Source organism: Leptonotus elevatus, chromosome 8 (genome assembly GCF_054856555.1).
Source record: "Leptonotus elevatus isolate MCC_2025b chromosome 8, RoL_Lele_1.0, whole genome shotgun sequence".
NCBI lineage: Eukaryota > Metazoa > Chordata > Actinopteri > Syngnathiformes > Syngnathidae > Leptonotus > Leptonotus elevatus.
Window position 1 is genome coordinate 11,977,001 of NC_141246.1, and position 24,735 is coordinate 12,001,735.

Consider the following 24,735-nt stretch of genomic DNA (forward strand, 5'->3'; position numbering starts at 1 on the left):
AGCTGATTCCATGATTGCATGGAATAGTAACTATATATACATATATATATATATATATATATATATATATATATATATATATATATATGTGTATATATATATTTATTTATTTATTTATACTATAAAACTAACTCCAACAGACCAAAAAAATTATCTTTTGTCTCTTGGTGAAAAAGCAAACAGTAGGAGAAGCATAGCTCAGGTGGTAGTGTGGCAGTCTCCCAAGCTGAAGGTCGTGAGTTCGAACCTTAACCCTTGAGTGAATTTTATTATTTATTTTTTTCCTTTTTATTTTATTTTACTCTCTTCCTAGTGTAAATCTTAGTTTACTCTGAAACTGAGTCTATTTGGTCCCTATCTAAATAGAGTCAAAATTGACTCTAATAGAGTCAAATTTACACTACAGAATTTACTGTGTAGAAGACAATATTTGTGCACATAAATTATACGAGATTTCATTAATTATTTTTTAAGCATACCGTAAAATGCTCATCTTGTTCGTGTTTGATATTGTCATATAATTTTTCTGTGAGACAAAACACTATTTTGTTCCCAGTACAAGTTTAGCGAAAAGCGCAGTCTAACTGTGCCCATGGGTGGAGTTTTCTTTTGGCATTTTGCTAGGCTAGCGCAGATAGAAGAGGGGTTTTGTGCCGCTGTGGGAGAGAACACAGCCGACTCCCAGCCAATTGAAGTGGCTCCCCTAAATAATCTATTTAAATTCAGTCTACGTGGTGGAAGGTCTTTCTGGAATCCATGCAGGAGATTGGCACGCGGAAAAAACGCAGTACACCACCTGCTTAGACTTGCTAGACTTAGACCTGCATTTTGCGAGTCTAAAATCGAGTCTACTTTTTGACACCAAATTGCCATGTGCGCCAGGGGCTGCGAGGTGTAGCACGGTCTACCAAATTCACAAACACACTAAGCTAGACTTACCTTGGCACAAAAATGAAGATACACCCGTTTTTATGCTGAGGACACGGGCTTGGGTCTACGGAAATAGGGCCCTTATGTTTTATACAATACAGGGCTTTTTTCCTTATTAAAAAGATGTCAAGAAAAAAATCATGGTGGTTGGAGACTGAAGCAGATACAATACATTTTAATTCATTTTGACGGGGTATTGTTTTGATATATGAGTAAATAGAGGTGTGGAAGCTTGATCACAGAATAAATTAAATGTGGAATTCAAGGTACCACTTTACTGTAAAAACCCTTTAAAAAAGGATTACTTAAAAATCAGCTGTGTTGCAATATGACTTAAGTTTCATCATCACAAGTGATATTGCAAGCAGGAGACCTATTTACATGCGCGTCAACTTAGGAGCCCAATGGATAAAGGATTGGTTTACCAGTGATTAGCAGAGATATTATTGTTTCCAAGGAAATGAGCGGATCCAAATGATGCCTGTGGAAAAGCACTCAATACAATTACGGAGCCATTATCCGCAGCAGTCAGCTGAGTCAGGGCATCAGCAGTCATGTTATTATATAACCAAAACCTGTAATGGACTTTCTGATTTATGCATATGTTCCTTTCTAATCTATACAAACATGTTGAGTTAGTATTTATCTGCCAGCACGAGTGGGTATATTAGTTCATTGAGATCCAGGAAATGTGGCATTAGTAGATTCTTAGAGATGATATAACGTCATAAGTTCATTTATAAGTGAATCCAAAGATCTTGGAAAGCAGCAACGAGATCAAGTGTGGCGCCAAAAGCCAACGGTTGCCAAGTTAGTTTGGAATCAACAGATACTCCTCCTGACTGTCAAAACAAAAGTCCTCACACATTTTATGAATGAGGCAAGAACAAATATAAGACGTGAATTTGTTGCGTGTGAACATTTGTGCCAAGCGTGTGCGCTTGTCATCTGTTTTGTACTCACATTGCCGCAATTAAAAAGTCGTACCTCCCCTCTAATCTACCCAAATGCTAATCCTCTGTGAGTGATATTACTCTTAAACCTGCGTGTGTTGACATTATTTCCTCTACTGTACTCGCTTATTATTTAACTTCACGGGTTGCTTTGGACATTATTTAGCATGCAAAAAGGTCACATGGACATTCAACTTAATCTCACTAGACTGGAGTTCACTTAAATGTCGTCGATTTACTAGCTGCATTTCCATTAGCTAAATGAAGCTTTTAGTTACGGCTCAGAGGAAAAAGAGATTTAGTGTGTGTGCGCGTACACACACGCACACACACACACTATTGTCTCTCCATCTTTGCGGGGCACACAATTTAACATTCCACCTTTATTACGTGGACATTTGTATGACTCGGCGTTCTTCATTTGAGCACAAGTTGCATTGTCAAGTTAGTAAATTATGGCTAAACTGAGGGTACTAATAAGTGAGATGTCCTCAACAAACACGTATGTTGATGTGTGGGATTTTCTTGTGTCCTTTTGATGACAAGCTAAAACCTGCGAGGCTGCGTGCACATTCAAATGTGCAGCGAGGATCATCTTGACGCACATTTGGAAGCTGCTCATTTTTGCCTTTTGGCACTGCAGTGACAAAAATATCGCTGACTCACGAGGCTGTGTGATTTATAATTCATTGATGGGACGGCATTAGAGCACTGGCAATGTGACCACACGAACGTTGTTATGCGTATGATGAGCTCAGCGTAACCACACCAACCTGATTGTAGCAATGGAGATTAAGATGTTGTACTGCACATTATGCAATACGCTCACTAAGCTTATCATTCGGCACACCTGCACACTCTGCATTTACAAAGATAATATTAATAGTAAATTTGTTATAATTACCTCATTCACTCCCAGCCATTTTCACTGAAGCAACCCCCTTCGCTCCCGGCTGTTTTACTGGATTTTGACTGATTTTGCAAGCCACACAGAATATTGTGTTCTATTGCTATAAAAACATGGAACCCACCAAAAGAAAAATTCGAGTCTCTTTTTTCCAAGTACATTTGTATCTGTTTCCGTTTTGCAGCAATTAGCATTAAGATATAGCTAGGTTTCATCATTATTCACAAACCTGTTGAAAACACTGGGGAAAAAAGCTTGTTGCAACATGGCCTTGGTTGATCTCGTATACTCTGCTGCCACCTGCTGGCTGTTCTTCGTAATAACTACCAGTGCGTTAAGCGACCTCTTCAGGTCAGAGGCTGCATCAAAGCCTTCTGTATGCTCTATCAGAAAAAAACATTTAAAACAACAACAACAAAACATATAAATACATTTTTGGGACCATGGCAATATTTAAAATAGAACCTTTTTATACGTTTTTGGGAGCAAATGAGTTAATTAGTTCTTTGGAGTGATCAGAAAGATATTTGACATCCATTTTCTAGTGCTCAATTATCCTGTCCAGGGTCATGAGTGAGCTTGAATTTTTCTCATTGAACATGTAGTCCACCCAAATGAGTCGCCAGCCATTGACGGGGCATATTTACACAAACACACCCAGGCGTAATTGCGTGTCTTCAGTTAGCCTAACATTCTTGGGAAGGCCACATTTGACTAATTCGAAAAATACTATAGCTCAATTTAAAAAAAAAAAGGCCCTTAGGGGCTACAGTATATATATATATATATATATTGAATGTTTTTGCACAGAGCATAATGGCAACCTTCATATGAACCCTTTTAAAGTCACTCAAGTTGCTCACTGATCCACATGGTGATTGGCATAGTTTGCTCCCTGAGGAATGCCCTTTTTTTATTTTTTTTAAAGGATGACATTTAAGTTGCCTCTAAATTTTATTTCCCCTGTTTATGTACTTGGGTGTCCTACTTACCCTCTATGACTGTGCAGAAAGAGGGCAGTAACATGACACCCCTTATGGCATTTAGGAACTCAAGTCTTACCCTGTGCATGTGTGCACGTCTACAAGTATGGTTTTTTCCCATCTGTGTGTGTGTGCGTGCATGTCATACGTGCACGAGTGAAGAAAGGGGGTGCCGTTAGTGGAGGTGTTAGCAACATTGCAGCTCCTCATTGACATTAGTGCCAGGCTAATCTTCGGAGCCAGCAGGCACGGGGAAGAGGAGGACGACACGTCTGCAACTTTGGACCTAAACCTGTGGAACATTGTTGATCGTTGGGGCGCCATTATTCCAGAATCCATCAGGGAGCATAGTTTAAGAAGACATTTTGGGAAGAACTGAAAAGATAAGTTTGACAGGAAGGGGAGTCTGAATGGTAGAGACGAGACTACATTGAACTACTTTTGTAGCTAGAAGAAAGCAGTGCACAATGGAGGAAGAGGAAGATGAGGTGAATATGCTATTCTGTATATTATTCTGCACTGAGTGTCATTTATAAAGTGGAAGTAGGTTGTCTCCCTTGTTCAATATATGCTGTGTTCACAAAACCTTGTAGAGGTGTGTGCTGTGAGCAATGAGGAAATGTTAATATTTAGGTGTGTATCCAGGATTGTATTTGATTCGCACTACTGTCAACTACAAATCCAAGGTTTCTTTTTCAATTGTGTTTGTTACAAGCATAACTGAAAGGCAACTACTATGACTACTACTATTCAGAATATCCGCATTTTATGATGGATCCCAGATTTATATTATATTCATAATCAACTGAAGATGGTTGAGTTTTCCACCACATACGGCACATGTGATTAGCCTGATCTTGGTGTTGTTTATGAATGGTAAACAAAATACGACACTAATGACAAATCATTTTTGTCATGTCATGACAGGAAACTGCAGTGAATTTCTTGTCACGTTTACTAATAGTCATAGTCATATCAGTAGTTGACATTTCATATATTCTCTCTGTTATCGTTGTAGAATGGTTTGAATGCCTTGCATTTGGCAGCCAAAGAGGGACACCAGGATCTAGTGGACGAACTGTTGGAGAGAGGAGCACCTGTTGACTCATCCACTAAGGTGTTGTTTCATATACAGTACATATACTCCAATTGTAATTTGGAAAGTATATAAATCCAGGTAATGTTTCTCATTGAGTTGAATGGAAATGCAATTAATCCGTTCCAGATCCAAAGCTAAGTTATACTTACTGTTTTTGTTTATTTTTTTCTTCTTCTTTTCTTACCAGTGTGTGGTTAAAAATATAGAAATGGTGAAAACACACCATTATAAATAAATAAATAAATTAAAAAAACACAATTAACTATTGCTTATTTACTTCAATGAAGGAAGGGGAAGGGGAGGAGGACCGTGACACTGGACTTAAGTTGTGACAGAAGTGAATGTCAGATAAGCTGTTTGTTATGTGACTCTCTCCATGCCTCATGCTCCGCTCTTAACAGCCAGCAGAGAATCCATCGCCCAAGTCCTTCATTGACACCAGTGTGGCCTTTGGTATTTGCTTTTCAAGAATCTTTAGGTCCCCAAATAAAAGCATTAATCATTTTTTCATTTTGGTTCACAACATTTAATACTAGAGTTGTTGATGTCTTATTGAGCTACCATTAGGTTACATACTGTTAATACAAAAATACAATAGCTGCACCCTGACTAAACCATTGAGTGGATTTAATTTATAAGCAATAGCTTAACATAAATTATATTTTTAAATATGTAAGAAGACAATCATAAACCTCTAACCCATACAGGCAAAGTAAGTAGGATTTTACCATAATTGTAATATGAAGTTAGACCAGGATTGGGCAGACTTTTGTGCTCAAGGACTACATTTGATTTTTAAAATGGACAGATTGGCCAGGTCATTCATGAATGATGCTTAAAAAAGATACAATATGTAAGTTATGTAACAGTAGAAATATATTTTCTTTTTTTAAATGTGATTATTAGTATATGATAAACAACCAATTATTATAACTTTTTTTAAATTATTTATCATAAATTGTTTCACCAGTTGTGTAATGACATATCTGAATATGAAGTAAATACAATGTGAATAAATTAATTTTAATTAACACGTTTTGGGTGGAAATTAATGCAAGACATGTTCTCAATACAATTCCTGGTGGGCCGCATTAGAGAATGGAGCGGCCCGTATGTGGCCCTCAGATCATACTTTGCAACACTCGCCTTTGGGCCTTTTGAAGCCTCTGGTAACTAGTTATTTAACCTATATGCAGGTGGGTGTGTCTCCCCAAAAAATCCTGCCATGAGAAGATATACACTGTGATGAAGTGGATAGAGAGAAGATCAACGTACATGGAACTCACTTAACCCCTACTTGACTCCACAGAAAGGAAACACCGCCCTTCACATTGCCTCGCTGGCTGGGCAAAAAGATGTGGTCGGTCTCCTGGTAAAGAGAGGAGCTGATGTGAACTCACAGTCTCAGGTGCGAATTTTTAGCTTGATCACAAGGGTACTCGGGTTGTTTATCGTATAAAACAAACAACATTTGTGAACTGTGTGCATCTGCTCTCACCACGCAGAATGGATTCACTCCACTCTACATGGCAGCACAAGAGAACCACTTGGAGGTTGTAAAATACTTGCTGGAAAATGACGGAAACCAGAGTATTGCAACAGAGGTAACTTTACAGAAATGAATCCACATGTTTTACATTCACGTCACGTTATGCTTTAATGTTATAATCCATCTCCTTCTTCTCTGTGCTCCTGAAAAGGATGGCTTCACCCCACTGGCCATTGCACTCCAGCAGGGTCACAACGCTGTGGTGTCCCTGCTGCTGGAGCACGACACGAAAGGCAAAGTACGCCTGCCCGCCTTGCATATCGCCGCCCGCAAGGACGACACCAAGTCAGCCGCGCTGCTCCTCCAGAACGACCACAACGCTGACGTCCAGTCCAAGGTGAGCGGGTGCCTCAGGGCTGGATTTATGGCGGGTCGTAGACACTGACAACCCAATTCCCAAAAAGTTGGGACACTATACAAAATGTGAATACAAACTGAATGCAATTATGTGGAAGTGACAAATTTCAATATTTTGTTCCGAATAGAAGCTAGATGACAGGTCAAAAGTTTAAATTGAGAAAATGTATCATTTTAAGGGGAAAATATGTTGATTGTAAATTTCATGGTGCCAACAAATCTCAAAAAAGTTGGGACAGGTTGCAATAAGACAATTCAAGTCAATTGCACTTATAAAAAAAACAGCTGGAAGACCAGTTACCACTAATGAGGTCCATTGGCAACTTGATTGGAGTATAAAAAGAGCTTCTCGGAGTGGCAGTGTCTCTCAGATGCGAAGATGGGTAGAGAATCGCCAATTCCTCCAATGTTGCACAGAACGATAGTGGAGAAATATCAGAAAGGTGTTTACCAGTGAAAAATTGCAAAAAAGGTTGAAGTAATCATCATTTACTGTGCATAACATCATCCAAAGATTCAGAGAATCTGGAACAATCTCTGTGTGTAAGGGTCAAGGCTGAAAAATCATACTGGATGCCCTTGATCTTCGGGCCCTTAAACGGCACTGCACCGCAAATAGGAATGCTTACTGTAAGGGAAATCACAGAAAAAGCTCAGCAATACTTCCAGAAAACATTGTGGGTGAACACAACCCACCGTGCCAGCCGCCGTTGCCAGATGAAACTCGACAGTACAAAGAAGAAGCCATTTCTAAAACAGACCAAGAAGCGCAGGCCAAGGGTTATTTAAAATGGAGTGTGGTAAAGTGTAAGAAGAAGAGGGGATGCCTCACAGTGGTGAAAATGGCCTTGTCACAACTTTTTGCAGATTTGTTGACACCATGGAATTTAAAATCAACATAGTTTTCCCTTAAAATGATACATTTTCTCAGTTTAAACTTTTGACCTGTTCTCTATGTTCTATTCTGAATAAAATTCACTTCCACATTTTATTCACAATTTGTATAATGTCCCAACTTTTGGGGAATTGGGTTTGTCCATCATCATCATAAGTGACAACTGCATAAAAACTGACAACATCGTCATAACACAATGACCCAACCCAAAACATAGTCATAACAAATTAGCATTGATATGCTTGTTTCTATAAATTGCTGCCATTTTTTTTTGCATATACTAAATGATCACTTATACAACATCCTGGAAATCACAATGTCCCATCACTGATGAGCTATTTTAGAACTGGCCAGCAAGCTATTCATGTGGTCCTTATGGGCCTTATCTGGTGGCTGCCAACACCAGTTTGGTGACCCCTGGTTTAAGGGAAAGGATGGGGGTACAAAAGTGGACGGTATAGTGGAAATCAAAAATTCTGTATATATTCAGTGAAGTCAAAGTGCCTTGCACCCAATACTCAACAATTTTTGAAGTTCAAATGAATGCTTAATACTGGTCAGGAGTACGGTATTTTAATGTATATGATATGAAATAACTACGGCCATATGTTGAACGATGAGGACACTGTTCCTTAGCATCGTTCAAAATCAAAGGAGGAATCCTCTTGATTTCATTTTCCTCTGAATTGACCTTCTAAAAAAATGCATTACCAACGGCTTCCTTGTCTTTTCCTCAGTGTGACCTTGTTGACTGACCTTGTTTGTTATGTGGTGGTGCAAGCCTTTCCTTTCCTTACCAACCCAAACACCCTATCCTCCCATTTCTCTATGCCTACTAACCAGATGATGGTCAATAGAACTACTGAGGTACACCCATCGACTCGTCGCCGCTCTCTCAAATTCATTTTTGTCTCCTTTGACCATCTCTTTAAGCTTTGTTGTTTTTAGCTTTCCCCTCTCCAGGACTTTGCATGCTAAAATGACAGTACGGAATAATATGACCGCATGTAATATAAACAGTACCCCAGCATGGCTCACACTCTTACTCTCATATGTACACAAGCAAACCTTATTGACACATGATTTGGTTTAACCGTAGATCACGTGTATTCAAAATTCCGCTCAGTTTTTATTAGCAGTTACTCAAAACAACAGCTCACGTTATTCTCATTTCATTATTGCTCTTTTTCTTCTCCATCACATGCAGCATGCGTACATCTAAGCCCGATGATATCTGATGTGTTTTAAGAACTTTAAGTTAACTCTGTTTCTTAATCAAATTGCACCATGTCTAACAGAACGGGAAGGTAAGGAGTGACATCGATAACCGACTGTACTGTTGATTTGTTTGTAGTTTAGCGCTTATATCGATCAGTGTCCATTTTGTCTGTCGGCAGATTCACGTAGAGTAGATGCTTTGTGCAGTTTGCTGTTGTGTCTTTTCTCGTACACGCTTGGACTTTTTCACCAATATGGCAGTGAAGAAGACAATGTCGCATGCTTGTTTAGGGCATGCTTATTTTGTATGTTTCTTTTCATGTCAATGTGTGTGTGTATTTTTTCAAGCATGCTGCCTTATGGTAATGCAACTACACTAGAACGACGTTTCTGTTCTTTACCAGTTTTTCTTTCTTTTGCAAGTGCTCTTCCTGTTTTCACCTGCTGTTTCCACCACTACTCCCTCTTCTTTCCTTCTTGTCCTCTCCTCTGCTCTCCTGCCCCCCCCCCCCTCTCAAACAGAGTGGTTTCACCCCTCTGCACATCGCCGCTCACTATGGCAACGTGAATGTCTCCACCCTGTTGCTGAACAGAGGAGCCGCTGTGGACTTCACAGCCAGGGTAGCCGCCCTATTCCATTTTCTCGAATCACGTCGAGACGCAGTTACAACCATCATACGTCGACTTAAAATTAAGGCACTGTCATTATTGGCTGTTGGATGAAATGTACAATTTCATGTTTTTTGTCTACAGTACCAAAGTAAGACATATGACAAAAGGTGTCAAAAGGTGTCCGTGAGATGATAACTAAGCTATTTCTGTGTTATTTCTGCTCTTTTTTTCCACATTAGTCAGTGTAACTGTCAGTTACAGCAGCAGCATTATTCTCAATGAAAAAAATTGTTATCTATCTGTAAGACCTCAAATTGATGTTACAATATTTTAAAGCCAATAACTAGGTTACTGAGTTGCTGTAATCTTGCACTAACAATATTCATATCCTTCCCAACGTGTTGTCATCTGTCCTGTCAGAATGGAATAACGCCTCTGCATGTGGCCTCAAAGAGAGGCAACACCAACATGGTGGTCCTGCTGTTGGACCGAGGAGCTCAGATCGACGCGAAAACCAGGGTGAGTCTGCACACTGGCTTTTGCAAAACAGTCAGCATACGCAGCCATTTAGCCTCTTTATCAGTGTACCCTGAGCCGAGGTATTTTACATTTGACAGAAAAATCCCACAAAAAATGTCACAAAAATGACATGAATACTGAAAAAAATTAATAATCATTTTTGCGCCTATCAAGTAAAGTTGGATGACCTTTCACGGTTACCTAACGTGTGACACTGCGCTATTCAAGTCTTAACTCACTTCAACTTGATCATCCTAGGATGGGCTTACTCCTCTACACTGTGCAGCCAGGAGTGGACATGATGCAGCAGTGGAGCTGCTGCTGGAAAAAGGAGCACCTATTTTAGCCAGAACAAAGGTAATACTCCTGTTTTGTGATAGGCAATGATAGTGTAATACATTGGAGACACAGAAAAAACATCCAAAACATAAATTATTACATAAAAAAGGATGACACAAAGAAACACACTTCCAGATCATAAATCAAAACCTTATAACAAGCCGACCCTCTCATTAAATTATCCATGTGTCGGGTCTCGGGTGAGTGTGTACCAGAAAATTATACTGTAATATGTTTCCTCATCATCCGCAGAATGGATTGTCCCCACTACACATGTCAGCCCAGGGCGACCACGTGGAGTGTGTGAAGCTGCTGCTGCAGGACAAGGCTCTGGTTGATGATGTCACACTGGACTACCTCACAGCGCTGCACGTCGCAGCTCACTGTGGCCACTACAGGGTCACCAAGCTGCTGCTGGATAAGAAGGCCAACCCCAATGCCAGAGCACTTGTATGCATACATATTGGCCGTAACATGACAACGTGTTACATGAGCTTGAGATATATCTTTCTCGCACTACTAGAATGGATTCACTCCTCTACACATCGCTTGTAAAAAGAATCGGGTGAAAGTGATGGAATTGTTGGTGAAGTATGGAGCATCCATCCAAGCTATTACCGAGGTGAGATACTAAGAATATTTCATATATATATATTAGGGATGTGCAAAAAAATCGATTCTCATTTAGTACGATTCAGAATCGATTTTAAATGTCCCAAAATCGATTTTATTTTAATTATTTTATACTGTCTTCCCTTTGTTTGTGTGTGCCTTTATTGGGAGCGCTGTTCATGTTGTACCCAATTTGGCCACTTAGGGGCAGTGCGGTTCCACGCGGTCTGATACACTATTAAGTTGTAGCCACATTTGTCATGTCTGGGAAGATCTGGTTTTGGTTGAGGGTCCCGATTGGTCCTGAGTGAGTTCCAGCCCTTCCGCGGGTTGACCAATCCGGGCCCTCAGCCACTTGAAGCAAAAATCATTGTCAATCAAATCATTTTGAAACAAAAATCATTCTTAACCGAAAATCTATACTGAATCAAATCGCACACCCAAAAATCTGAATCGTGAGACATTCAAAGATCCCCCCCTAATATATATATATATATATATATATATAATTATTTCTTGATTTATTTCCTTTTGATCCAAAATATTATAACCGTCTTTGTTCTAATTCTCTTTTAGTCTGGCTTGACTCCCATACATGTCGCTGCCTTCATGGGCCACCTCAACATTGTTCTACTTCTACTGCAGAATGGAGCCTCTCCTGATGTCCGCAACATTGTAAGTTTGACACGATATATAAGGTAATTGAAAAGTAACTCCCTAATTTGAAATTAGGAATTATTTATTTGGTGAATTGGGGTTTGTATAATAAATAATCATGTGTTCTCTCTTGTCAAGCATTGAGACGCTCCCTCTTAATCAATGACATGACAGGGGTTTCACAGGACCTCTTGGCTCTCCCTGATTTTTCATCTTTCCAAGGCAAAACAATTGTTCTGCCCTATCATAATGACATTATATCTTTGGTGAAAAGCGTGGTGAGACAGCTCTCCACATGGCAGCCCGAGCAGGCCAGATGGAGGTGGTGCGCTGTTTGCTGAGGAACGGAGCGCTGGTGGATGCCATGGCCAGGGTGAGTCGCACTGACCATATTTCTGCTTCATAAAAGCGTATCCTCATCCGGTACGCCTGCACGATCTAATAAGAATCTTGGGGGGGGGTACCTAATGTTTTAATTGCCTCTGTGATTTTACCCTATTTGATTGGTCAATCACAGGAGGACCAGACTCCTCTCCACATTGCATCCCGATTAGGGAAGACCGACATTGTCCAGCTGCTTCTACAGCACATGGCCCACCCGGATGCTGCCACCATCAATGGTTACACCCCCCTCCACATTTCAGCCAGAGAGGGCCAAGTGGAGACGGCCGCTGTGCTTCTGGAGGCCGGAGCTTCACACTCCATAGCCACCAAGGTGAGCAAAAGAAGGAGTGTTATAAAGCGCAACTAAACATGACTTAAATTGTCTTTTCTTCTTCGTTGTTCTTTTCATTTTGGTTTTCCACTACGACAGAAAGGATTTACGCCATTACATGTAGCCGCTAAATATGGAAGCCTTGATGTGGCAAAACTGCTACTTCAACGCAAAGCTCTCCCTGATGATGCAGGCAAAGTGAGATGAATATATTTTTTCTTTTAATTATTACCTCTATACAGAATGTTGTTTTAAAGACTACAACTAAAGTTATGACAGGTCAATGTTAATAATGTGTATAATTTCTAACCTGTAAGTGTCTGTGTGAAGATGATTTGATGCGTATACTCATTGGTGATTTCATTAGGTACACCATCAGTATAGTACAAGAGCTGTATTTATGATCTTACTGTATTATTGCTGCCTTTACAAAGATATAGTATGTAACTGGTTACCTTTTTCAGCAGTATGATAGTATAACTAACAGCTATATAATTCTGCACTTCTATATTGTTCATCGTCAATAAGTCTCATTGGATAAATGAAGCATGTGAAATTTATTGATAAAGCACCATATGTTAACATGAAAAATATTGTATTTAAAAACAAAAATAAGTTACTGGGCCAAAACACATGAAATTGTTATGATGTATAAGACAAAGTAACAATAATAATAAAAAATTAATCTATTCTATTCAATTAAATTCATTCATTCATTCATTCTCCAAACTGCTTTCATTATTTTTGTTAGTTTGTAATTAACTATTGTTATTTTACCTGATTTACCTGATGCATGAATTTTTTTTTTTTAATCAAAATATTTTGTTGTGCAGATGCAGCTGGTACAATGTATATGTATATTGTGTAACAAAATGCTTGCTCATGCAGAACGGACTAACGCCGCTCCATGTAGCGGCTCATTATGACAACCAAGAGGTGGCGCTCCTACTGCTGGACAAAGGGGCCTCTCCTCATGCTACTGCAAAGGTGAGGGGTTTGTCAAAAAGTTATAGAAAATGTCATAGTAGTGATGTATGGCTCAACCTTTTTAGTTCGTATACGCCACAGCTTTACGTGTGACAAAGAATTCATGTTGTTGCTATTTGGTTTTCTTTGAACAGAATGGCTACACTCCCCTTCACATCGCGGCCAAAAAGAACCAGACTAACATTGCGCTAGCACTGCTGCAGTATGGCGCAGAGACCAATGTTCTGACCAAGCAGGGAGTCAGTCCTCTTCACCTGGCTGCACAGGAGGGTCACGCTGAGATGGCCAGCTTGCTACTGGGCAAAGGCGCTCACATCAACACAGCAACCAAGGTCCAAGAAGTAGTTTTGTGTTGATGCTCAGAGAGTCAAGATGGTATTTTTATCGGCCCAATTACATATTATATTCATGTGTTTTTTCTGCAAGTGTATCATAAGCAAGCATGGGCCAGAAAACAATACAGTAAAGATGTCATAGTATTGCTGTAATGAACCAGTCAACGCTTTGAAGGGTGACCCACAGTGTATTTTTGTGTTACAGAGTGGACTGACTCCTCTGCATCTCACAGCACAAGAGGACAGGGTCAGTGCTGCAGAAGTCTTAGCCAAACATGATGCCAACATGGACCAGCAAACAAAGGTGCACACAGGGAATGTCTTTTTAATGAAATTATAGTTCTTAATCCTTGGGGTATTTTGACAAAATTATGCCACAGAAACGTTATTAAGATGCCTGGGAATGTTTTTTAAGTGTAAGAAAACAGGAGAAAAAAAACTGTATGTGGCGGCACGGTGGCTGACTGGTTAGCACGTCCGCCTCCCAGTGCAAAGGTTGTGAGATCAAGTCCGGGCTTCGGCCTTCCTGGGTGGAGTTTGCATGTTCTCCCCGTGCTTGCGTGGGTTTTCTCCGGGTACTCCGGTTTCCTCCCACATTCCAAAAAAAAACATGCATGGCAGGTGAATTGGACACTCCAAATTGTCCATAGGTGTGATTGTGAGTATGGTTGTTCGTCTCTGTGTGCCCTGCGATTGGCTGGCAACCAGTACAGGGTGTACCCCGCCTACTGCCCGAAGCCAGCTGGGATAGGCTCCAGCAACCCCCGCGACCCTTGTGAGGACAAGCGGTACAGAAAATGGATGGATGGATGGAAAAACTGTATGTCCATTTAAGAGTGTAACAAACGCTTAAGAGAATTTCTGCCATCTACTGGCATGAAGTAAGTACTGCAATATTTCTTATATATATATACACTACTTATTTTATATTCTGCTAAATTGCTCATTAATTTTAATCGTCACATCTTACACCAGTCACTTGTCAGCAGGATTAGTCAAGTTTTTATCTGTTAGATCATTTAAATAGCTCTTGTTCGTATGGTGTTTTATAGTCCAGGAAGATACACATTTCTATTATTTGTTCATTTTTGGCACTAGCCAAGGTCTGCTCTCCGCACCGGGACCTTTTTCAATGTTTCAAAGTATTTTGTAATGGGTAGCCTGAACTATTCTAATTCTAAACACCGAAATATACCCCTTCCTAGAGGCCTCTTGCTTATGACTGCATGTTGTCATTAAGCAATAAGCATCCATTATTCATTGATAAATCATAGGGAATATTTATATCAAGCTGCTCCATATAGTATTTTTTTATTTAAAAAACAAAACAAAAACAGAACCAAAAAAACGTGGCAAATTGACTGACAGCTTTAAAAATAATAATAATAATAATAATAATGATTAAAAACATATATATATTCTTAATATGTTTTATTACATTTTTAAATTCAAATTTAATAAAAAATTAAAACAGTAAACTTAAAATCTGCTACTCTTATTTTGTCCACCCATCAGCTTGGCTACACCCCTCTAATAGTAGCCTGTCATTATGGAAATGCCAAGATGGTCAACTTCCTGTTACAGCAAGGTGCCAGTGTCAATGCCAAAACCAAGGTAAGATCCAAATAGCTGTATAAGGGCACTAATATTTTAGTTGTCATTGTAAACAACAACAAAGCATAATGACACTTGTGTTCAATCTGTCCCGTAGAATGGATACACGCCTCTCCACCAGGCAGCACAACAAGGGAACACACACATCATCAATGTTTTGCTGCAGCATGGGGCCAAACCAAGTGCTACTACAGTGGTGAGAAGGACATCAAAATGAAAAAATTGCAAATATTTTGTAGAAGAAAAAAAACGTCAATGATATTTCCTCACCTTAGAATGGAAACACAGCTCTATCCATTGCCAGGCGTCTGGGTTACATCTCAGTGGTGGACACACTGAAAGTGGTCACTGAGGAAGTCATCACTACCACAACAGTAAATACTTCGAACCTTTCGGTTTAAGATGTTAAATTGCATGCTTTAACAATTTTCATGCCCTCTCCATCATTTGTATGTCAGACGGTCACAGAGAAACACAAACTTAACGTCCCAGAGACTATGACGGAAATTCTTGATGTGTCTGATGAAGAAGGTGAGAATTTGTTTGTTTGTTGTTGGGGTGTTTTTTCATTTAACCATTGATTGCCTCATTCGTCATTGTTGTCAAAGCATACGTATTGTGGGTGATGTAGTGTTAAAAGCATTATGTTTCATAGCTCTGGAAGGTACTACTGCATTATGCCTGACCTCCTGGTGTGGGCATTATACTAAGGTGTCATGCATATGCACCACTACCAGTGTGTTCAAAGTGTGTGTATGATTTACCACAGGCATTCTTTTCTTTTTAGCTATAGTGTGTTTATGTAACATATTGATAACATTTGCAATGAAACACTATGCCACTCTGAGGGATTTAAAACATTTAAATTGACAGTACTTTGTTGTAGTCACACTTAAGTTGTACCCTACTTATGACCCCATTTAATATGTATTATTTTAATGAAAATGAAAAAAAATGAAAAATAATCTGCTCCTACTCACCATAGTAACAAATCAAAAAACTCAGTGTGACATTTTAAGAAATCATATCAAAGTGCATCTGTTTTTCACATTAGCATCTCGACACTGTATGTAAACAAACCCATTTGTTTACATACACATTTATTTTCTTGAGTTTTCTGATCACCACAGACTCAAGTCTATGCTCGCACCATTTTGCCTTTAACATATCTGAAGTCATCATCACTGTTAAAAAAAAAAAAAATCTGTCTTTCAAAACCACAGGCTTTAGTGCTGTTATTTTCCAATTCAAGGTCTCTGAGTTCGTGTCACGCAGCAAATACAAATCTAATCTTAACCTGGCGGGGGACCAGGGGAGGTTTAGCACAACACAATAGCATTGCAGCATCTCTAACTCTTTGTTATGGTAACAGGTACAAAACTAGCCATAATAAACAAAACAAATTGCTTTCCAAAATGTAGCTTTCCACATTCACAGTGACTGAAAACTGAGTTTAATTGTGAAAGACTGAAAAAGGAAACTAAGCTTTGAAGATTAGCAGGCATTGCTAATGCTATGCTAACGCTGAATGCTCTATTTTCTTGAAAAGGCCAAACGTTGATGTCAGATGATTTATCATGCAGACATGTCGCATGTCAATGAAATATGACGTACTTGCTGACACGGCAAACATGTCTATTGCGCAGGTGAGGACACTATGACGGGTGACGGCGGCGAGTACCTGAGAGCAGAGGACCTTCGAGAACTTGGCGATGACTCTCTACCAGGACACTACTTGGACAGCTTCAGCTACATGAGCCACAACCTGGACAGGTCCCTATAATGAATAATAAAAATAATAGTAGACATTTTTTACTAATAACTTGAATAAATGTCAATTCAGCATTATTATTATTCACACACATTCTGAATGTGTCACATCCGCTTCAGGCCTCAGCACCAAAGCTTCCATCAGAGGGATGGTGTTCTCATTGAGGACATGATTGCTAGCCATCAAGTGAGGACAAATCTTTTTTTTTTTTTTTTATAGGAAGAAGAAGAAAGAATACAGTGACATATTTTGAGAATAGGAATGGTTTACAAATATTGTTTTGGTTGTCTTTAGGTGTCAGCACTGTCAAGGGAGCAAGACAAGGACTCGTTCCGTTTAAGTTGGGGGGCTGAGCACCTTGATAATGTGGTCTTGTCCTCTAGTCTGCTGCACTCTGGGTATGATTCCACAAACACGCACACACGCACACACACACTGTTTCTTGATGAAGTGACACTGCAGCTGTGTTATATCATTTAAATGAGGCTGCTTATACACATTTGATATCATTGTATGTTTAGAGTGAGTCACTTTTTCACTTTATTTGTCTTATATTTTTCTCACTGAATTCACTCTTCAATTATTTTTGTCCTCTTTTTTCGTCTTGTGGCTTCTGTGTGCACACTCGTCTTTTGTGATTTGTGATGGTGTGTTGTTGTATTCTGCTTTTAGCCGTTCGTCTCCTTGCCTAGACCATGACAACAGCAGGTGATTCTCTTTGTCTTGCCTTTTTTCTCTGCCTCCTCTCCTCTTTGTCCTTTTCTCATGTGCTCTTAGAATAAAAATAGAAACATTCCTCCATCTCCATGTTACTCCATGCATGGTTTGCTAATGCACAATTTTGCACATGTGTTCCCCAGATTGATCAATTACAGGTCTTTGTTGTAATCTGATACACAATCCATTATTACTTTGGTCATACATAGTTTGATCATCTTAATCATGGGAGATGTTTCCAATATTTAACTTTATTTCTATGTAATAAGAATGATAATAGCAAGATAAAACAATCAATGAATATGGCTGTCATCTGCATAGCAGTGGAAGTAAGTGCAATGTTTTCTTAAGATGGAACCCAGGGGCAGCAAATACAATGCAAACAGCAGGGGCTCCAAAATAGAACCCTGTGGAACTCCATACGGCAGAGGGGCAGAGCGGGACTCAGTACAACCAAAGCTAACACAAAAAAGTTCTGTCTGTCAAATAGGATCTAAGCTACTCTACAACTTATGTCAACAGGCCAACAGAATACAGTTTAATAATAATTCACATTTACAATTGTTGATATTGTTAATAATGCGCCGTAGTAGTCTTATAAATTTACATTATTTAATTTTTTTATGATTACATGCTGTGTACATTATTTTGTATTAAGAAAGTAAGAAATACAGTCATGTATACTGTATATAATTAATATTCTTATATTATTTCTTCCACATGGAGATGAATAGTTAGTTATTCCGAGAACATTGTGTTATTTGCCTGCCTTGCTTGCAACTAACATATCCAGGGGAATGAAACCTGACAATTGCCTTGAACCAAGTGAGGCCATAATGTCCTTGTGTTGAATGATGATGGCAATTGAACCCCTTTTTACTGCCTTTGCTTTGTCTGCATGAAGTTGCATAGTCAACAAAATGATTCGACGTCATACAAGCTTTTATGCTGATTCTGGCATGCACCTATCTTTTAGCTTTCTGGTCAGTTTCATGGTAGACGCAAGAGGCGGCGCCATGCGAGGCTGTCGTCATAATGGCCTGCGAATCATCGTGCCACCAAGGAAGTGTTCTGCACCGACGAGGGTGACATGCAGGCTGGTGAAGAGACACCGTCTGGCCTCCATGCCCCCGATGGTCGAAGGTGAAGGGCTGGCTGGTCGCATCATTGAAGTGGGGCCCACAGGTGCTCAGTTCCTGGGGTAAGTGTGTGTTGAGGACTCGGAGTCAATGTGAGTGGTTGTTGGGGTGTGTGTGAGTGGTTTTACGCTGGTGTGTTCTGTTCATACTGTCTTCTTCACTCCTTCCTGTGCTGCACACGGATCAGTAAGCTTCACCTTCCCACAGCTCCGCCCCCTCTGAATGAGGGCGAGAGCCTGGTCAGTCGCATCCTGCAACTGGGTCCTCCAGGAACCAAGTTCCTCGGGTAGGAGGGGCCCACCCTGCCCATCCCAAGATCCAGTATTCATCCAAGATCCTGTATTTTTATTTATTTATTGTTTTTATTTTTTTTATGTTGTTGTGTCTTTCATGACATGGATTAAGGTATAATTTGTCTGAATAAGCAAAGAAGCGAGAATTGGTTATTATTACCCCAAAGTAAAAGGGCAGCACAGTGTCCAAGTTCACAGGAAGTATCCCTTCCATATTCAATTGTCAATCATCAAAGAAAAAAAGTGTGAAAAAGTGACAGATTATTTCGTAGTTAGGTTTTTTTTTTATATAAAACAAAAATACAAAATAAATCTAAATGTTTGTAATATTTAATTGATATGGTTTATGTGGCCCAGATATTTGGTAACGAGCATCCGTAAAGGTGCATTATGAAGTAAAGATATGAAGTAAAGTTACAATGTCGCAAAATGGATGACTACGTACTGAAATAATAATAATTTACTTACAAATGAATTTATTGCTCAGTTTGAAATCTGGGCCTCTTTAATTGAACACAAAGCTGATCTACTTTCATTCAGTTTTTTTTTGAATGTCTACAAGTGGATACATACATTTAATTGTTCTGCATGGTACTATACATCGCTGTCATCATTAGATGATCAAAGATATATTTGTGAGTAAATAAAGAATACGTTTCTGACAAATTAAGTTAAATTGTACCATTTTTCGCTCTCAAGACACTTGTCCAATTACATTGTTGTTGTCAACTCATTCATGTGGACGGACAGACTTGGAGCAAATAAAATAAACTATACATTTTTTGTTGTTGACATTTTTAGGGTTAGATTTTTTTTTAAAGCAAATAAAAGAATCAGCCACTTTTTCATTTTATTTGTTTTTCAATCACCAATTGAAAGTTAAAAGAACAAACGATATATGGAATTGGCTTTTTTCCCCCGTCTTCTTCTGGCTACAACCCCTTGTGGAACAATGTGACACTGCAAGACAACCAACTTCTGTACTTTTTCAGACTAAAATTATGCCTTTATAAACTCTCAAGCACCAGTTAAAATATGTGCTTTTTTGCCTGTTTTATTGTTTAGTTATTCTCATGATTTTATACTGTACACCCACTGATCTTGTTTTATTGTTTTGCCTTTCAATGTTACCCTGCATGATTTACACCTAATTATTATTTTTTGAAATTCTGTTATTTTGCTTTTAAAGGTGGTTCATAATTGAAGGCTTTTGACATATTGTAACATTATTGATTACTGTAAATAATTCTCATTTGCTTATTCTGTTTCTCTTATTAGTCCTGTGATTGTGGAGATCCCACATTTTGCCGCTCTGAGGGGCACTGAGAGGGAGTTGGTCATCTTGCGGAGTGAATCGGGAGAAAACTGGAGGGAGCACCACTGTGATTTCACTGAAGAGGAGCTCAACCAGATACTTAATGGAATGGATGAAAGTAAGGACTCAAAGCAGTTTAATCACTGACGGTATGCCAGTTGTGTGGAATAAAAAAAAAATGTGGGTGATGATGACTTTAATAATACAATTGTTCTTCAAAAATTGATTGCATACATTTTGGAAAGAAGTTCCCAAATTACAGTTGAAGTCTTTGTTCAAACTGTCAGCATCCTACTATAACCTTTATTGACTATAATCCTATGAATCTCTGGAAGAGGCGAGGTTTACAGCGACTGGCTGACGTATGATGCATGGTCTACAGTATGTGATAGGGTGCAAATTCTTAAGTTATGAGCAATGTTACAGGCATATATTTCTGGAAAATTTGAGTCAAATCCCAAATTCTAAAATTTTGTGGCATTTAAATATTTATCACAAAGAGGTTCCGATATCTAGACTTGGTCTCAAGACCACTTTTGTTGGGGTGTGGGGGTGGGGTTGTCTCCTCTGGAAGAGGATTGGGGCCAGTGAAGAGAAAAAAAAATGTTGGCAGGATTCTGACCTTATTCTCAGCATTCTGACTTTAAAGTGAGAAATTCTCACTTTATACTCTTAAGTGAGAATTCTGACTCTATAGTGACTATTCTCACTTTATTCTCAGAATTCTGACAGAGGACTCTAACTTTAATGTCAGAATTTTCACTTTAAAGTCAGTATTCTGTGATTAAAGTCAGAATTCCGCCAAACCTTCTTCTTTTTCTCTTCACTGGCCCTAATCCTCTTCCGTAGTCTCCTGTCTCAGAATCAACTGCTTAATTAAAGTCATTTGTCTTGTGCTCAACTTAACTTGGTCTTTGTCTTGGCAACTTGTCAAAGTCTTGTGCTCAACTTAACTTGGTCTTTGTCTTGGCAACTTGTCAAAGTCTTGCATTGTTGAAGTAAAATTTCAGTACCGCTGGTCATAAAACGTGTTAACTATCTCTGTGATTCATAGAACTGGATTCTCCTGAAGAGCTTGAGAAGAAAAGAATCTGCCGCATCATCACGCGAGACTTCCCACAGTACTTTGCCGTAGTGTCGAGGATAAAGCAGGACAGCCATCAGATCGGTCCAGAGGGTGGCGTCCTCAGTAGCACTCTTGTTCCTCAGGTGCAGGCTGTCTTCCCCGAGGGAGCCCTCACTAAGAAGATCCGAGTTGGGCTGCAGGTCTGTACAGTACATGAGCTCCTTGGTTCAACGCAACCGACGTGGTCCATAAGATGGCGAATTTTCGTGTTTTTTTTGCAAAACGCCTCAGGCTCAACCCATTGAAGTGGACGTGGTGAGAAAGATCCTTGGCAACAAAGCGACATTCAGTCCAATTGTCACACTGGAACCAAGAAGAAGGAAGTTCCACAAGCCAATCACGATGACAATCCCTATTCCCAAGAGCTCAAACAATGAAGGGGTCGGATCTGTGTATAGCGGGGAAACACCCACCTTACGTTTGCTTTGCAGTATTACGGGTAAGTCTGAGAAAATCTTTCCAAATATATATATATATATATATATATATATATATATATATATATATATATATATATATATATATATATATACATTAGGGGTGTTAGAGAAAATCGATTCGGCAATATATCGCGATATTACAGTGCGCAATTCTCGAATCAATTCGATATGCAGCCGAATCGATTTTTAAACATCATTTTTTTATGGGAGTATTCAACAAAACAAGTTACTTAGGGTTAAGATTCACACATTAAGAATGGAAGAATGTCATATTAATGGAACATTAAGCCTTAATATTTGATTTCAGTGCTGTTCAAACATGAAACAGACTACAACCTGATTATTAAATACATTTGCATACAAATCTTACAGTGTACGATTACAAGTTTACGGGATTAGTATTTTCTAAATTTGAGTGGGAAAAAAAATCGCAATAATCAATTTAGAGATTCGTATCGGGATTAATCGAATCGATTCGTGACCTATGAATCGCCGGGTACTAGGCAATTCACACCCCTAATATACATATAAAACAAAATATTTTTCTGTTTCAGGTGGGACAACGCCAGCTCAATGGGAAGACATCACTGGCTCTACACCTCTTACCTTTGTTAATCAGTGTGTTTCCTTCACGACCAATGTGTCAGCAAGGTAAAGCTCACGTCCAGCCCATCTCTTCGTTCACTTAACATGATTAACTTTACTCCCTTATGTAACCGTAATGTCATTGACTCTAAATGTGTCATTCACATTTTTAGATTCTGGCTGATAGACTGTCGGCAAGTCCAGGATTCTGTTAGTTTTGGCACTCAGTTGTACAGAGAGATCATTTGTGTCCCATATATGGCCAAGTTTGTCATCTTTGCCAAGACCCTGGACCCCATTGAAGCACGACTTCGCTGTTTCTGCATGACTGACGACAAAATGGACAAGACACTGGAGCAGCAAGAGAACTTCACAGAAGTTGCACGGAGCCGAGATGTTGAGGTGCAGTGTTGACATTGAATGGGAGGAGTTAAATCTAGAAGAGGGAGTCTGCTAGAGTGTGTTGAGGGTCCCTCAGTTTATTTAAACAAAACAAAAAAAGATATTTGGTCATTATGCTGTCTGTCTTAAAGCTCTGCTTCCCAAAGTCTAAAAAAGAACTAGTCTCTCCTCTATCTGACATCACCTTGAAAGGTGTTTGCTAATAATGCTGCATGGAGATATTTGTGATATTGTCAATAACAACATAAGAGGGGCTAAATATTACTACTGATGATGTAGATGTATCGAATAGTGAGCCTGGTGTGTAATATCAAGAGAGAAGCAGCCCTTTTGGTTTTAATAAATTGTTTAAATGCTGATAACTCTTGTTATATGAACTCAGGTCTTGGAAGGAAAACCAATATTTGCTGACTGTTTCGGAAACCTGGTGCCTCTAACGAAGAGTGGGCAGCATCACGTCTTCAGCTTCTTTGCCTTCAAAGAGAACCGACTAGCTCTTTTCATTAAAGTATGTTAGCACACAGGGTTTTACACATTTAAGATTTCGACCAGTTGACTCGGTGAATGAATTATGTTTTTGAATTGATGCGCAGATTAGGGACACAGCACAGGAGCCATGTGGTCGGCTTTCCTTCACGAAAGACCCTCGCACATACCGCAGTTTGAACCATAATGCCATCTGCAACCTTAACATCACCCTCCCAACATATTCCAAGGTCAGTCTAAAATTGATGTCATTATACTTGATGTGAAATGTGGCATTATTGAACATTTTTGTTTCTTTCCTTCTCATAGGAGTCTGATTCAGAGCAAGACATGGATGATGAGGTAAACAAAAACCTTCCTGATGCACTATGACAACAATAAATAAAATGTTGCTGATGACATTGCTTCATCTCTTTTCTCATGCAGAGTGAGAAGAGTGACAAGAAATGTAAGTGACGCTTTTACTGTTCAACATCATCATCGCTATCATATCCGAAATTATTACATTCTGTTCTATTATATATCAACACACTGAAGTTGTCACTGTCTAATGAAAAGCACATGCAGCGGTGCCTTGAAATACAAGTGACTTGACTCGCGAGGTTTTTTTTTAAGATATGATGGATTATTTACTTCTTTTTTTTTGCTATGATTTATGAGCGCAAACTTGAAATTCGAGTGCAGTGATCTTTGACACGATATTGCAACAAATATCATATTGTGAAATCAATACCATGATAAAACCAAACTGGGTTTTCCATAGGGATGGCTCGATCCGATCCACTGGATCGGTATCGAGTCCGATCCAGGCCAAAATAGCTGGATCGGGATCGAATAGTTTTTCATTATAACCGATCTGATCCATTATATACTATATAATTCTATAATCCATGTCACTTTGTCATGCCGTAAACACAGACGCACCGTCACCATTACATTTTTATTAAAAATGTAATCTCGGCCTGCGATAGAATTGTGAGGAAAAAAGCCGCCGAACCTTGAAATAGACGTTGAAAAGAATTTGCAAATCATTGTATTCTGTTTTTGTTTACATTTTGCACAACACACTTCATTGGAATTGGAGTTTGTAAAACAACAACATTTTCATATGAGAATGTCCACTTGGCTTAATGCTGTCAAAAAATGAAGAGCACCATTGACATGCTAATGATTGGCATCG

The 24,735-nt window shown here is 39.2% G+C and overlaps 1 protein-coding gene across 1 annotated transcript in view; it reads left to right on the forward strand.

Moving 5' to 3' along the window:
- LOC147169765 (uncharacterized) overlaps nucleotides 1–24,735 on the forward strand; it is a 94,428-nt gene that overhangs the window by 17,916 nt on the left and 51,777 nt on the right. The window contains exons 3-37 of the mRNA XM_086081677.1: nucleotides 4,792–4,890; nucleotides 6,182–6,280; nucleotides 6,378–6,476; nucleotides 6,573–6,758; nucleotides 9,414–9,512; nucleotides 9,924–10,022; nucleotides 10,281–10,379; nucleotides 10,614–10,811; nucleotides 10,885–10,983; nucleotides 11,550–11,648; nucleotides 11,905–12,003; nucleotides 12,148–12,345; nucleotides 12,445–12,543; nucleotides 13,234–13,332; nucleotides 13,467–13,664; nucleotides 13,873–13,971; nucleotides 15,183–15,281; nucleotides 15,379–15,477; nucleotides 15,557–15,655; nucleotides 15,740–15,812; nucleotides 16,928–17,054; nucleotides 17,172–17,238; nucleotides 17,347–17,450; nucleotides 17,725–17,760; nucleotides 18,746–18,970; nucleotides 19,096–19,194; nucleotides 20,480–20,634; nucleotides 21,571–21,782; nucleotides 21,874–22,081; nucleotides 22,637–22,733; nucleotides 22,841–23,069; nucleotides 23,452–23,577; nucleotides 23,663–23,785; nucleotides 23,865–23,897; nucleotides 23,982–24,003. Of these exons, the coding sequence (XP_085937803.1) occupies nucleotides 4,792–4,890; nucleotides 6,182–6,280; nucleotides 6,378–6,476; nucleotides 6,573–6,758; nucleotides 9,414–9,512; nucleotides 9,924–10,022; nucleotides 10,281–10,379; nucleotides 10,614–10,811; nucleotides 10,885–10,983; nucleotides 11,550–11,648; nucleotides 11,905–12,003; nucleotides 12,148–12,345; nucleotides 12,445–12,543; nucleotides 13,234–13,332; nucleotides 13,467–13,664; nucleotides 13,873–13,971; nucleotides 15,183–15,281; nucleotides 15,379–15,477; nucleotides 15,557–15,655; nucleotides 15,740–15,812; nucleotides 16,928–17,054; nucleotides 17,172–17,238; nucleotides 17,347–17,450; nucleotides 17,725–17,760; nucleotides 18,746–18,970; nucleotides 19,096–19,194; nucleotides 20,480–20,634; nucleotides 21,571–21,782; nucleotides 21,874–22,081; nucleotides 22,637–22,733; nucleotides 22,841–23,069; nucleotides 23,452–23,577; nucleotides 23,663–23,785; nucleotides 23,865–23,897; nucleotides 23,982–24,003 (4,201 nt within the window). The remainder of the gene's footprint in view (nucleotides 1–4,791; nucleotides 4,891–6,181; nucleotides 6,281–6,377; nucleotides 6,477–6,572; nucleotides 6,759–9,413; nucleotides 9,513–9,923; nucleotides 10,023–10,280; nucleotides 10,380–10,613; nucleotides 10,812–10,884; nucleotides 10,984–11,549; nucleotides 11,649–11,904; nucleotides 12,004–12,147; nucleotides 12,346–12,444; nucleotides 12,544–13,233; nucleotides 13,333–13,466; nucleotides 13,665–13,872; nucleotides 13,972–15,182; nucleotides 15,282–15,378; nucleotides 15,478–15,556; nucleotides 15,656–15,739; nucleotides 15,813–16,927; nucleotides 17,055–17,171; nucleotides 17,239–17,346; nucleotides 17,451–17,724; nucleotides 17,761–18,745; nucleotides 18,971–19,095; nucleotides 19,195–20,479; nucleotides 20,635–21,570; nucleotides 21,783–21,873; nucleotides 22,082–22,636; nucleotides 22,734–22,840; nucleotides 23,070–23,451; nucleotides 23,578–23,662; nucleotides 23,786–23,864; nucleotides 23,898–23,981; nucleotides 24,004–24,735) is intronic.